This window comes from Magnolia sinica, chromosome 7, assembly GCF_029962835.1.
Source record: "Magnolia sinica isolate HGM2019 chromosome 7, MsV1, whole genome shotgun sequence".
Lineage (NCBI taxonomy): Eukaryota > Viridiplantae > Streptophyta > Magnoliopsida > Magnoliales > Magnoliaceae > Magnolia > Magnolia sinica.
In genome coordinates, this window is record NC_080579.1 from 90,742,986 (window position 1) to 90,758,729 (window position 15,744).

Below are 15,744 nucleotides of genomic sequence, written 5' to 3' on the forward strand. Positions count from 1 at the left end.
ATCTTGGATTACGAATCAAGACCATCCACTCATCAAGTGGATCGAAATAGGGAATGGGTTTAAATAAAATTATTAGAGTCCACGTTCAATTTACATGTGTTACCAGCAAGACGAGTGGAAGAGCCTTAAATTCCTTTTATCTAGCCTTAGTTGCCACGCCTGACAAACCTTATAAAGCCAAGTGGAAGAATGTTAATTATATGAGATTAAAAGCCATCATTTTTTAAGATATTGGTAGTGGAATTTTAATAATATTTAAAATGTGGCGGTATCCATCATTGGTGAGGAGATCTACTCTGCAACTACACCTAGATGAGAATTTTGTGCAACTAGCTAAGTGTGGGGTCCACCATGGTGTGTTTATAGCATCCAATCCATCCAAAAGTGTTATCTTAGGTGAAAATGGTTAGTATAAAAATCAGGCTGATCAAATCATTAGGTGGGCCACACTATAGAAAATTAATAGGCAACAACCCAAAAAGATTCAAATTCATGTAGTGGCCCACCTGATGATTTGATCAGATACAATGTCAGGGTAGTGTGATCCTATTGAATGAGTGGGATGTGATGCAGCATATACACATCATGGTGAGGCCCACATGCAGCTAATTGCACGAAATTATACATTCCAACAATTGCAGACAACCAGATTCAATGGCCAGATGGCCGCTAGAGAATGGATTGAACCAAGTTGAAAATGGGTCGGGCGGCTGGCATTGCAGGGCCATGGATCCGGCCAGGCTGGCAAAGGTCAATGATGATTGGCCTGGTCAGGTCCTATACCATGGTTCAATCATCAAATGGCTCACCATCGTATGGTAAGAATGGACGGTTTAAAGATATTATTATTAGATGAGCTGGTAAGTGTATGGTAAGAATGGACGTTTTAAAGATATTATTTTTAGATGAGCTGGTAAGTGATCTAGTAATCGATGATCCAAACCGTGTATATGGTGGGACTTCTCTCGTATGATAGACCCAAAAAAAAGAAAATTTTAATTGGACTATTTCAAACCGTTGATCATTTAAATCTTTTCCCTTCCAGCTGGGCCCTTAATTTGGGGCAGCATGCTTATGATCCATTGGCCAGCCGACAATCTAGACCATTAAAAACAGATTTTATTTTGAATATATATATATATATATATATATATATATATATATATATATCCAAAAAAATAAAGAAAAATGAAAAGAAATAGGTGAGGAAGAGTGTGCGCACGGAGACTCACTGCGCACAGTGCGCACATATCTCCCACTACCGTACATTTATAGTGTGAAGTGTGGATTCGTTACGGCTGTCTTCCAACTGCTCAAGAGAATGTGCGCACCAACTCCTGGTACGCCCTGGGCGTATTGTAGCTTTTTAGTACTAATGTCCTGTAATTTCTGTCTTAGAGGGGGATACAAAGGTCATTGATGTTGAAGATGAGGGAGATTTTGGTAATTTGATTCGTAAATGAAGACCTCAGCACGCAAAGCATTGCCGCATGATGATGAGAGGCCAGTAGGTGGACTCTCCACAAATTTCGTTAGTGGAATCCCCACGCTCGACAGGTTCGGGTCACGTGCGGGCCCCACACTCCCCCCACACGTGCGGACCCCTCTGGCGCCCACACGTGCCAGGCGGCGTGGGCTTCGGCATCATGACCGAGGTGGGCCCCACAACTCGCCACCTCAAATCTCCCATTCGAGCCGATGTGCCAGGTGGGCCTAACGCACTGGTACACGTGGCCATTCGTAAGGAGTGGCAGCGGTGGGACCCACCAAAGATCACGCCTCCCACTTACGTTACTATATTTCGCCACTTCATGCAGAAGCCCACTCCCTACCTACGCGTGCTTCTCCGCGTGTACGTTTTCTCCTTCGTCCTTTTCGTACAAGTCTATTATGTTAGTTTACCACCGTTTTCGCAAAATGGTGCTGTCTGCCCACGGCCCACCGTACACGTTTGCATACGCTTAGCCCAATCTGTACCATCCAAGCATTAGGGTCCACCGTTGATGAACCATGTCATGAAAATCACAAGATGGAACAATCCCAACCGCCTGCTTTGTGGCTGAAAAATGGCAGATAGAAATAAAATGATCAACGATCTGAATTCAACGGGTAAGATTGGAAGGTTAAGATGGTCCCGTTGAGCCCTGCATTTAGTACAACAACTCAATGGAGCCCACCCATTCGCGTGGTCCTCGCTACCTTACATGCAAGCCACATGAATCTCCTGCAACAGTTGCAACAAAAAGCTCATCTATGATGTATATGCATAACATCCACTCCGTCCATCATTTGTGCAACTCATTTTAGAAAATCAGGCCAATCAAAAACTCAAGTGGGCCACACCATAGGAAACACATGTCATTCATGCCTTCTTGGGCCCACTGCGATGTTTATACACCATCCAACCCATTCATAAGGTGAGCCCCACCAAGATAAAGGGGAAAACCAAATCTCAGCATGAAGCTTTGACAGAGTAAGTTTCAATGTAGGTATTCTTATCCTTATATTAAATTGTATTGTGGCTCACTTGAGTTATAAATTTGCATTTTTTCTGATCTCAGCTATTAATATTAGCTGGCGCAAAAGATGGACGGAGTGGATGTCATACACACATCTCAATAACCCTACAGAGCTTTTTGTTGCAATGGCTTTTCTTGTAGTTCATTAGTCACCATCATTTTAGAATATAGTGGTCGACTACCACCTTAGTGGAACCAGTCTCCTCGTGCTTTCCTCGCATGCTCTCTCTTCTCTCTCTCGGTTTTTGTTTTTTTTCCCTGCTATAAAATCACCCTCCTAACAAGCTTCATTCACATCTCTTTCATCTGCTTCTATCTTTTATTTGTCTTCATCAAACTTCTTCTTTTGCTCCATTGTGGTGTCTCACACTTAAAAGTATGGGTGAAGCTGTAGAAATCTTCTCAACTAATGGAGTTTTAGGCCGCGGCAGCCAACCTGATTTCAACAAGTGTTATTGGTATGAAGAAGAGATCGATAATGATCTCAAGTGGTCATTCGCTTTGAATAGGTACTGTCCATGATGTGTGCCACCTGATTTACTGGAAGTTGCATTTTTTTATTGTTGCTTAAGATTGCATTTTTATTTAATATGATTCCATAACACGTTTGATATGATAACATTTTCAAATAATTCTTCTTATACCTTACTTTAATTAGTTTTTTTTACCGAATTAATTATCATAAGTAATCATACCCGTTGTGTCTTGGGCAACCCATGCCATAATAGCCCGAGAATGGTGAGCTAACTCTAAAAACCTAACTTCAATTCGGATTGAAGGCTGCAACTCATCTGCATGAAGTTAGAATTGCATGAAAAGAAGAATGGCCATGATTGAAAGGGTCCACTTAATATTTATTTCTCACATGGGTTACTATATATATGACATCTCATTTCATTGTTTAGAAAATGTATTTTGTTGATATTATGTTTGTTATGGTAAAATTTTTGAATATTTGTGCTCTTCAAAGCCTGTTTTTAATTGGATTTTCTATAAATTTTGTGATAATATCAATAAATGTAGGATCACATAAAAAAGCCCACTATATGTGTGTGTGTGTGTGTGTGGGAAAAGGTACTAGGTGCTCCACCTCACGATTAGCACTCGTGAGGTCGAGTTGTGTGGGCTCCACCGTGATGCGTGTCAACCATCAACACCGTGCATTTGATGGGTACCCTCTAAATTATGGGATATCCCAAAAATCAGCTGTATACGGAACTCAGGTGGGTCATACCATCTAAAATCATATGAAACACCGTTAAAACATATAAAATCACTTGGTGGGGCCCACCTGAGTTTTGAATGCTGTTGAAACTTGGTCTGAACCCTCATGCAAGTGTGACACACATAATGGATGGGCCGGATTTGCAAACCACATCTCAGTGGGCCCAAAAAATTGATTATGAATGTTTTAATGGTGCACGGCCCCTCCCCACTTCTGTATGTGATGTGGCCCACAAAAGTCACAGATTGACTTAATTTTTGAGACCTAGGCCCATGATGGAATGGTGCATCTAACTGATGGGTTAGATGTTCGAAACGCATCACGGTGGGGCCCACACACCTTGGCCTCATGGGACGGACTCGTGAGGTCAAGGGCATAGTACCTTCTCCCTGTGTGTGTGTGTGTGTGGGGGAAATGGTACTATGAGGTCAACGTCATGGGAACTTCCCATGAGGTCAAGCTATGTAGGCCCCAGCATGATGTGTGTTGAAAATCTACCCCATCAGTTAGATGCACCATTCCATGGTGGGCCATAGGCTTAAAAATCAAGTCAATCCATGACTTGGGTTGGCCACACCACATACAACAATTGAGAGGGGTTATCCTTCCATCAAAACATTCATAATCATTTGTTGGGTCCACTAAGATGTGGTTCACAAATCCTATATAGTGTTTTACTAGAAGTTACATTTATGTGGCTTATTAATGTATTTTTTTAGTTGTAACGTATTCGGCGTGGTAACATTTGGAATATTTATGCTCTTTAGGGCCTATTCTCAATTAGGTTTTCTATGGAATTAGTAATAATAGTGATAAGATGGACGGTCACCATGAAATGGTCCACAATGGTGTTTTATCATGTCAGTTGATTCTCAATTTTCTTTTGTGGTTTGGAAAAACATTTTTTTTCTCTAACCTAATAATTACATGTTTGGTATGATGAAAATTTCAAATATTCTAGCTCTTTAGAACCTGTTTTCAATTGGCTTTGCTATAAAACCAGTGATGATATTGATAAGATGCATGATCATGATCGAAATGTCCACTAAATGATTTTTTCATATGATTACATTTTTCACGCCCTAAAAACACAATTTTCTTTGATGGCATGTTTGGTATGGTAAAATTTTCAAATATTTGTGTTCTTTATAACATTATTTCAATTGGGTTTTCTAGAAAATTAGTGAATACAGTGAGAAGATCATGAGCGGTTGGGATCGATTAGGCCCACTTAACGAATTTTTCTATTTTCCTTTCCATTCTGTTGTTAGTGTTTTGTACAGGGGAACCAGTGAGTATCAAGACATAGCTCTTTTGGACACAAAGCATTTTGGGAAGGTTTGTAATCTTTCCTTTCTTTCTTATCTTCATAACATGCGTGTACATGATCTGTACCATTCACCCGGTGGGCCCTCACATGGATTTGTTGTACCAGAAACAATAAGGTTGGATAACCCTAGTCACTGATTACATTATTTTCAGTTTTTAAAAAATTGAAAAAAAAAAAAAAAAAAAAGAAGAAGAAGAAGAAAAATTCAATAGGCTGTCTCCGTTCAATGTGAAAACGTCCTCGAAGCTGGAGCTAGGAGGGTCAGATCAATGTGATTTTTGGGTAGTGGCCCATCCATGGTAGAGTTCATTAGATGAACGGCCTAGATCTAACATGCGTGCCCCATATATATAATATGTATCTTGGTCATTTTTACTAATTTATTCTACGGCGTGGATTGTAGGTGTTGGTAATTGATGGGAAGATGCAGAGTGCTGAAACGGATGAGTTTATTTATCATGAATGCTTGGTTCATCCGCCTCTTTTATGCCATCCCAAGCAAGTCCTTTGAATTTATTTAATTTCTTTTTCTTTTGGGAGAAATTGGACAGTTTAATCGACCAATGTGGACCGTTCATTAGTTAAGGAATATCTAACCATCCAAAGATTAGCTTATAAGATGTGGGTTAACATCATTTGTATACAGATCCAACCACCTACTTGAGCCATGTATTTGTTGGGCCCCACATGGCTAGTCATTGTTCTAAAGAATCCTTCTCATTAGGCAATCCCAACCATCCAATCCATGGGTTGGATGTATTGGACCATCCTATTGTTGTCGTTTTTGCATGGTAGCCCATGAGATGTATGCTGGACCTAATGGAGGGTCTGGATTGATTGATCACATTTCCTGAGTAGCCCATACAAGTAGGAGGACGGTATGAGAGCTCTGTGCCATGTCTCTGTATTTTTAAAGAGAAATGCTTCATGCTGTCGGAGCACTATAACTTATAGTACTCCTACTTGCATTGGGACACCAAGACAGTCCAATACATTTGATCTAGACCGTTCATTAGGTCCAAATACACATTTTATGGCTATCTTGAAAATACCACACTAATATGAGAAACATTACCCATTTGATTAATGGGCTTAAATATGGACGGTCGAGATCATTCACAGAAAAATATACCTAAGTAACAATTCGATCCATCTATTGCTTAGGGGCCATTATAGATTGGTTATGATTCTAAATAATCACTATTTTCATTCAATCATAGCCATTCCATCCATGGCTTTGAAAAGGATGGCCACAGAAAATAAGGCCAAACCAAGAACGGATTAGATCATCCGATCGGTGTAATTTTGCAATGCAGCCCATGAAATATAACATAAACTTAATGAACAGTTCAGATTGATTGATTGGACGGTCCAGGTGAACCGCTGCAACTAGGAGCACTATAACTTATTGTGCTCCGAGAGCAATCGACCATTTCTCTTCGAATTTTATTTTATCATAATAAAATAATATCATTTTGTGTAATAAAATAATAAAAATAACACCATTTTGTTTTATTATTTTATTTTATTTTCAGTCCAAAAAGCGTATTTATAATGGGAGGTGGAGAAGGGTCGGCTGCAAGAGAAATACTCAGACATAAAAGCATAGAGAAAGTGGTCATGTGTGATATCGATCAGGTACTTTTTTATTTTTATTTTGTCTTTAAATGCACAAAGACACATTCCTGCATAAGATCCGGACCGATCATTTGGTGGGTCAGATCGTGATCCATCGTCTGACCCATAAATCATGCAAATCCGCTCATTGTGTGGGCCACATTTTTATGCGAAAAATGGACGGTTAGGAAAATACCACCCATGGCCGATCTTCAATCGTACATCTATGGACCAATTGATGAGTGGACCGGCGCGGTTTTTGAGGTGGGGCATGCTGGCGTAGTGCCCCACCGGGTACATTGAACCGTCCATCTTCCTGGGACTTCCAAAATGGGGTATGATCCAACGATCATGATGAATGGTTATGATTATAGGCATCTATTAGTCGAGTTGAAAGTGACCATTGATACTTCTCTTTTTTGACGGTCCACATTCTGTTAGTGACTAATGGATGTGATCTTCCGATTGTTGATGGATGGTCCAGATCATCCAATCATTTTCCCATGTCTGTGACCATCTTTTCACGGCTCGGATATCATAGAAACATCCCACGTTGGAGGAAAAGAGGGATCACTCATCAAATAAAGAAAGCTCATCTGTTCTTCAAATTACTAAAATGCCCTTGTAAATGACAGTACGACCTAGCAAATGAGCAAGGGTACTTTTGCCAAGCCAAAGTTTTCTATCACAATACAAATAACGGACGGATCCTTGCCACGTGTCTGCAGGAGGTCGTAAATTTCTGCCGGAGGTATCTAACGGTCAATCGCGAGGCGTTCAGTAGCGAAAAGCTTCACCTCGTAATCAACGACGCTAAGTAAGTGGCCTGATATCTCGAGATTTTCATAACATCGTTGTTTTTTGCTACACACGCAGGCCACACATGCCAACCTGGCATATGAACTGTACATCCGAGCCGAGTATCATGTGGGACCCACCTTAGAGATGATCTTCCTTAAAAATATATCAGGTGGGTCACACCTGCAAGAGAATAACAGACGTTCCTTTTAAGCCGTCCATTTTGTTGTTGCATGTGTGGCCTGCTTACGAACAGCCTAAGTTCCTGATATCTGATCTACACCGTTAGGACCACATGAAACACGGTTTGGATGTTGTATACGTACATGGGTTGTGTTATATGAGTCGTGGTTGATATAAGCCGTGGTTGTCATGTTATATAAGTTGTAGTTATCATCTGCGTCATAGTTATCATGTTATATGAGTCGTGGTTGTCATGTTACGTGGGTCGTAAGGTTGTTATGTGCGACATGTGCAGTTCGTGGTTGTAACGTAATAAGGGTCGATGTTGTCATTTTATAAGGATCGCGGGTCTTGTCGTGATTTATGTGTCGAATTCAATCTGTCCATTGAATTTAGAATTTTATTTAACGTCATGGGCCAAAAAAATGAGTTACATCCAAAAAATTTATACCCCAAAAGGTTTTCAATGGTAGGTTTTCAATTTCATTGCTTTTTATGGTGTGGTCCACATGAGCCTTTGATATGCCTCATTTTTTGGCTCATTTCTTAAAATGATCTTTCAAAATGATTGGACAACATGAATAAAATATATATATCACAATGGGCCTAACAAGACCATTATATTGGGATGCATAAGTCGAGTAACGTGACTTACTAAAATAGTCTTCCCGAGGTCTCGGGAATCTGGACTTCTCGAATTTGACTATATCTAGACTCCTCCAACTAACTTCTAATTCGCATCAGAAGCGGAAGTGGATTGGCTGGTGTACAACGCACCAGCTATTGCTGAGACGCGGATTAGATACTGACAGGTTGAGTAGCGAGATTAGCTACTGATCTGATAGGTTGTATGTGGTCTATCCAAGCCGTCCATCCATTTTTTCATTTTATTTTAACAGTTGAGTCCAAATTTTAATTATACTTAAAGGGCAAGTGGTCCTTACCATTGGAACAGTTGGAATAATGATTTCCACAATTGAAACCTTTTTAGGGCCGACAGTGATGTTTATTTCCCATCAATCCTTTTAATATGATCACAAGGACATGAATGAAAGGAAAAAATCCATTTAGCATAAATATAAGCCATGTTTAATAAAAAATACTCCTAAAACCGTAAAACAAATATTAAGTTTTAACTTAAAACTTAAGGTATATATCCGTTGTGAACAATGTCATCTGATGCACCTATTTTGTATAACTAAGGCCCAGTTCTTAAGTGATATAGAATGTTGATAAGATGGTCCCCACCATCCAAAAAAATTCCTAGTTGGATGATTTTATCCATCCCATCTATGGCTGTCATCAACAAATTGCTGTGTTTCTATATTTTTAGGCCTATGAGCCAATATCTTGGATCTTCTAATCTGGGTGGTTGTCTTAAAATCATCCCTCCATCGTGTGGTCCATCATATTAACGGTGGTGATCCCCCAACTACATGTCCACATCCACGAATCAGCACATTTAGACACTATTCATATTCAGATGCATCAGGACCTTTTATTTCCTCTAAACGGGTAACCTGTCCCATGTGCTTGTTTAAAGTAGGACTGCTGGTTTTTTTTATTTATAAATATTTCTTAACCGTCCAATAAATGTCCACCATTCAGATGGCCAGATAATCAAGAAATAGTAATGTTTGGTTCATGATACATCTAAACTAGGATCGACAATGTGGACAGTTTAATTTGATTTACTTGCATGCTAGTTATGCAATTTTAAAGTGATTTTCAAGTGCATGTGTATCATCCACGCACTCTAACAGAGTATCAATGTTCTTCTTATTAATAATTCATATTATAATGGAATGTGGATGAAGGGCTGAGCTTGAAGGAAGGGATGAGAAGTTCGATGTGATCGTAGGAGATCTAGCGGACCCAGTGGAAGGTGGGCCATGCTATCAACTCTACACCAAATCCTTCTATGAACAGGTGCTCAAGCCCAAGCTCAATCACAAGGGCATTTTTGTCACTCAGGTGAGTATACCAACTACCAGTTATGGCACGTCCCAAAAATCAGATGCATCCAAAATTCAAGTGGGCCACACAATCTAAAACTATATAAAATGATGCTTACATCATCTAAAAACACTTATTGAGACCCACCTGACTTTTGGAATGGCCTAAAATTTTGTGTTACCCATCATCCAAGTGGGACACACACAACAGATGGGTTAGATGTTTGAATCACATCTTTGAGGGTTCTATAAACAATCAGGAAGGTTTCAATGGGTGGGCATTGACTCTCAACTGTTGTCTATGGTGTGGCACACCTAAGTTTTATATTGGCCTGATTTTTAGGCTCATGTCCCACCATGGAAGGGCACATCTAATTGATGGTGTGGATTTCTGATACACATTACAGTGAGCCCACAGAGCCCACCATGTGTGTGTTTATTTCTATCCTTATATATTGCATTTGAGTGACTGAAGACATTTTGGGCTTGTGAAATAGGCTGGACCAGCAGGAGTTCTGACCCACAAGGAAGTCTTCTCATCCATTTACAACACCTTAAAACATGTCTTCAAATGTGAGTATTTTCATCCATCCATCCATCACAAGGTCTCATGTCCAAACGGGTGGACTACAATTTACAGTTCATCAAGCAAATAACTTCCAACCTATTATGTGTGTGAGAAATCCAACCCTTCTAATAGGTTGTCCCCACCATGAGATCACCACGTCAGAAAATCAACCACATCCACTCATCATATGGGCCACACCAGAAAACATTTTCTACATATTGATAAATAACAAAATATAAGTGTAGTCCACTTGATGAGTAGATGTGGCTGATTTTTGCACAAGGGGATCCTCATGATGCGGACGACCTATTGATAAGGGTTAGATGTCAGGCGCTTATGGTCCAACCCGTTGGACTTGAGACCTTCTCTTCATCCATATCTTTATCTATCCACTCATGATCTATCGTTGTGGGGCCCACCTATTGGATGGATCCTGATGGTTCACGAGATTATACGCAGTGGTGCATCGTACATGATGCAAAGCTACGCAGTGTTGTATCACAGTCGATACAGGTGCTCCATCCTACTCGGCTACTCTCCCCACGTGCCGAAGTGACAAGCGTGCATGAGATCCAGCCCATTCTTCTGGTCGGCCCCACTTGATAAACCGTCTGGATCTCATGATGTCTATAGATATGACATCAGACCGTCCGGGTTGAGAATGCAATACGCACCATGCAATAGGTATCCAGTAACGAGGCATGGTCCAGTGCTCTACGAGAACTTTCAAGGTTACAGTGCTCCTGGTTGTGTTGGGATAATTGGGAAATATAATCTACTGATCTGGACCGTCCATGATGTCCGATCGGATGATCAGACCAACGATTATGCTGGGCTTCTTTTTTAAAGCCATCCATTTTCCACATTATGGACAGGATGGTTAAGATCGCCTGATGAAAGCACTTCTTTTTTACCATAAGAAATTCAACCGATAGATGATTTTTTTAATATATAAACTATCTCAACCGTCCATTTCATAGGCCATTCAGTAGAATCATCTCATCAGTATGCTTTTTGAATGGTGGCCAATGAAATGTATTTTAAGCATTTGAATGGTTCAGATCGATCAAGTGGTCCGTTACGATTGAATCGGAGGATTTTTTCAACCATACGATTGAAAGGTCACAAAGGATTACATGCTTAACGTCTTTGCATTCATACTCGTGCAGATGTGTTGGCATACACCGCGCACGTGCCATCCTTCGCTGACACATGGGGGTGGGTCATGGTAAGATGCTAACGTGCACATGGATGCGCATTCTTAAAACTATGATTAATAGTTTAATCTAATCTGCTTTTGTATTTACTTTTTTTTTTTTTTTTTTTTGTCCTAGGCCTCTGATCAACCGTTCAATCTTGATGCCAAACAAATCAACGGTCGGATCGATGAAAGAGTTAGTGGGGAGTTGCTCTATTTACACGGCGAATCGCTGATTTCGTCCACAATCATGAATAAGAGCGTCTATCAATCGTACGTTTCTCCCTTTGTAATGTTACAATACAATCTTTAATCACAACCTCGTTTTGTATCGTTGGATGATGGCCCAGTCATCTCAATGGTCCGTATTAACAGGCATTTGCATGAATTGGGTGGAATAGATGGTTGAGATGAAATGGCTAACCATGATTGGTGGATGTACGTTGATGTAGGTTAATGAAAGAAACGCATGTATACACTGAGGAGGATGCGAGATTCATTTATGGCCACGGAAGGGCCTACCATGCTTGATGGACCGGTATGGACAGTTATTGTATAGAGAGTGAAGGGTTCACAACAAAACAAAGTTATTGTGGGGCCCACAAAACAGATGGCTCAGATCAAGCAACGGAGGGAAAGCTCTTGTTGGGGGGTGTTGTAGTTGGGATTCTTTACTTCTTTTATACAGTAAATGTAGTGCCTTGTTGTGATAGGCCAAAACAGGAATCTTTGAAAGGGTAAATAAAAACAAAGTTTTACTTCATATGAAATTATCTTTTCATTCATCTTTAATTCTAATTCTAAGGCTTTTTTTTTTGGCGAGGTTTTTCAATGCGTGGCCCATTTTTGTGATTAATGGTCTAGATATCTTTTATTGATAATGATATATATAGATTGACTAAAAAGAGCATTAAATAATAAAATTTGAGATCCTTGTATATATGGATTTTATGTCACACTTTGCCTTATTTATGATATTTTTTAATTCTAATTTTAAGGGTTTTTTTTTTTTTTTTTGGCGAGATGTTTTCAATGGTGTGGCCATTTTTGTGATTAACGATTTAGATCTCTTTTATCGACAATGATTGATATATAGATTGACTAAAAAGAGCATTAAATAATAAAATTTGAGATTCTTATATATGTGGATTTTCTGTCACAATTGGCCTTATTTATGACATTTTTAAAATTTTAATTTTAAAAGTTTTTTTTTTTTTTTTTTTGTGAGAGTTTTTTTCAATGGTGTGGCTATTTTTGTGATTAACGATCTAGATCTCTTTTATCGATAATGATCAATATATAGATTAAATGAAAAGAGCATTAAATGATAAAATTTAAGATCCTTATATATATATATATGGATTTTCTGTCACGCTTTGCCTTATTCATGACATTTTTTAATTCTAATTCTAAAGGTTTTTTTGGTGAGATTTTTTCAATGGCGTGGCCTATTTTTGTGATTAACGATTTAGATCTCTTTTACCGATAATGATCGATATATAGATTGACTAGAAAGAGCATTGAATAATAAAATTTGAGATCCTTATATATGTGGATTTTCTATCACACTTTGCCTTATTTATGACATTTTTAAAATTCTAATTTTAAGGGATTTTATTTTATTTTTTGTGAGATTTTTTTCAATGGTGTGGTCATTTTTGTGATTAACGATCTAGATCTCAATAATCGATAATGATCAATATATAGATTGACTAAAAAGAGCATTAAATAATAAAATTTGAGATCCTTATATATATGGATTTTCTGCCACTCTTTGCCTTATTTATGACATTTTTTTTAATTCTAATCCTCAAAGTTTTTTAGGTGAGATTTTTTCAGTGGTGTGGCCTATTTTTGTGATTAATGATTTAGATCTCTTTTATTGATAATGATCAATATATAAATTGACTGAAAAGAGCATTAAATAATAAAACTTGAGACCCTTGTATATATGAATTTTATGTCACACTTTGCCTTATTTATGACATTTTTTAAATTCTAATTCGAAGGGTTTTTTTTTTTTTGGCGAGATTTTTTCAATGGTGTGGCTATTTTTGTGATTAACAATCTAGATATCTTTTATTGATAATGATCAATATATAGATTGACTGAAAAGAGCATTAAATAATAAAATTTGAGATCCTTGTATATATGAATTTTCTATCACGCTTTGCCTTATTTGTGACATTTTTTGAGATCCTAATTTAGATTTCAAATTTCATAATATATCTTAAACTTAGACTTGAAATTGCAAAGGTTTTGGGGAATTCCAACGTGTGGTTAAAAGGAGCTGCTTTGTGAACATCATAAACAATATTGTTGAAAATGTGCAAGAAGTTGGTATTTATTGTCTATGCACGCAGGCATATGGTGCAAACATTAATCCTTTTTCTCACTCTTCGAGCTTCGAGAATGACAGATGAGATAGTGAACAATACAAAGCACACCTAGTAGTTAAAAGTTTCATACAAAATAAAGGTGTTGATTATAAGGAGAAATTTTCACCTAATGTAAAGTTCCTCTCGATACACTAGACATCGTCTAATGTTATAAGTTCTAAGAATTGATTGGATGAATCTATAGGCTTTATTTATGAATGACAATCTATATAGAGAAAAACACATATTACAACCACTAGTAACATAGAAATGTAGAACTGAAACTAAGTGTAGATGAATAATCCGTGGGCTACAGTAATCTTTCAAGTGGTAAGTAGTACATGAGATTTCACTTCACAATCACAATATTTAAATTTATTATGAGTGATGAAGAACATTGTATGTAAAAAACAGTCACGTAAAACCTCTTAATATTATTTTTTATAAGAACTTCTTGGTAATTTGCAGTAATATAGACTTCTTGATGTCAACTTTATTCTAAGTATGATTATCGTCAAGAACCACTTAAGTAATTTTTTTTGAAAATGACTAGGAGTGATTCAAGACAATAGGAAAAAAAAACTCCAAAATATGTTAAAATCCTATTGAGGAAATAACAAGTTAGACAAGAAGTCGTATTCCCGAGCTAATGATGAGAAATCGACAATATTATTTGCATCTTATGTGATTGTAACTAGCATTGTTCTAAGTACCAACAATATTATTGATAATATCGTTGATATTATCAATATCACTAACTTAACAATATTGATAACACCGATAGTATCAGAAATTTTAGGTATAGGTGATATATTTCCAGTATAGATGAAAATATCAGTAATGTATTAAAATTGCCACTGTAATGCAATATTTTCAGCTGTATAATTTTAGATATCTCTTGCATCGCAAAGGTATTAGGGATATTATCAATAATATCACAAATATATTGGCAATGTATTTGATATTGTAAAAATATATTTATTAAAAAATTCCATTTTAAAATTTTATTTTTGAGTGATGGTAGTATGATGAAATGCATGCATGAATGTATGTATGCATATGCATTTATGATTTAATAGTTGGTTTAATGGATGGATGGTTGGATGGATATATGTATGCATGTATGTGTGTGTATATATGTATGGATGGATTGTGTGTGTGTGTGTGTGTGTGTGTGTGTGTGTGTGTGTGTGTTATTGTCTATATGCATGCATGGTTGGATGGATCCACCATTTTCCTCATGTTTTTTCAATGTTTTTCCTAAGTAATACATGCTTTTAGGCCCTAATTAAAGGAAAACATGTTATTTATACATCTTTTTTACTATATTTGATTCTTAATATATGTAATAATAAGTATTTTAGCATTTGTTGAAGTATTATTGAAAAATTCTACGATTTTCCCCATATTTACTTGAAGTAGCGTTACATGCTTCAAGACCTCATTAAAGGAAAACTTATTATGCATGCGTCGTTTTCACAGTTATTAAGAAATTTGATTCTTAATGCAAATACACGTATCTTAGCATTTAAAGTTTCATTGAAAAATTCCACCATATTCCTTATGTTTCACCAATATTTCCCTCACCTAGCAATACATTTTCAAGCATTAGCAATAATATCAACAATATCAATGCCACAATTAATTTATTATGATAATTATCAATTTTTAATTCACAAACTACAAAAAGATAACAATATCCCTACAAAATTGGACCTTGCATGTGTACCCCTTGTATTCAACAAAGCTTTTTAGCTTTTAAAATGTTTTAATTATAAATATATATCCAATACCTTTATAGTTTCCTAATGAATATGAGTGTACTTTTCAGGCCTGACATACTCATGGATATGGAGTATAAATAGCCCTATGCCTAACAAAAACCCAGCCCATTGCTAGCCCAACCTGTAATATTTCTTCTACTAAAAAGGCATTGGGAAGTTCATAAATGGGTGTGATAGAACCAACCGCGC

At 37.5% G+C, this 15,744-nt stretch overlaps 1 protein-coding gene across 1 annotated transcript; it reads left to right on the plus strand.

The window, feature by feature from the left end:
- Nucleotides 1-2,794: 2,794 nt before the first annotated feature.
- LOC131251690 (thermospermine synthase ACAULIS5) lies at nt 2,795-12,178 on the plus strand. Its single transcript, XM_058252577.1, has 10 exons — nt 2,795-3,028; nt 5,016-5,082; nt 5,478-5,572; nt 6,610-6,712; nt 7,420-7,508; nt 9,490-9,646; nt 10,125-10,200; nt 11,365-11,423; nt 11,530-11,666; nt 11,846-12,178. Exons 1-10 carry the CDS (start codon nt 2,898-2,900, stop codon nt 11,922-11,924), a joined length of 993 nt encoding a protein of 330 aa, XP_058108560.1. The 5' UTR covers nt 2,795-2,897; the 3' UTR covers nt 11,925-12,178.
- The last annotated feature ends 3,566 nt before the right edge of the window (nt 12,179-15,744 follow it).

Excerpts from the sequence above, each read along its gene's own strand:
- LOC131251690 (XM_058252577.1), top strand. The coding sequence starts at position 2,898 with ATGGGTGAAGCTGTAGAAATCTTCTCAACTAATGGAGTTTTAGGCCGC. Across the intron at positions 11,424-11,529 it reads ACACATGGGGGTGGGTCATG|GCCTCTGATCAACCGTTCAA; the intron begins GTAAGATGCTAA and ends TTTTTGTCCTAG. Across the intron at positions 11,667-11,845 it reads AATAAGAGCGTCTATCAATC|GTTAATGAAAGAAACGCATG; the intron begins GTACGTTTCTCC and ends ACGTTGATGTAG.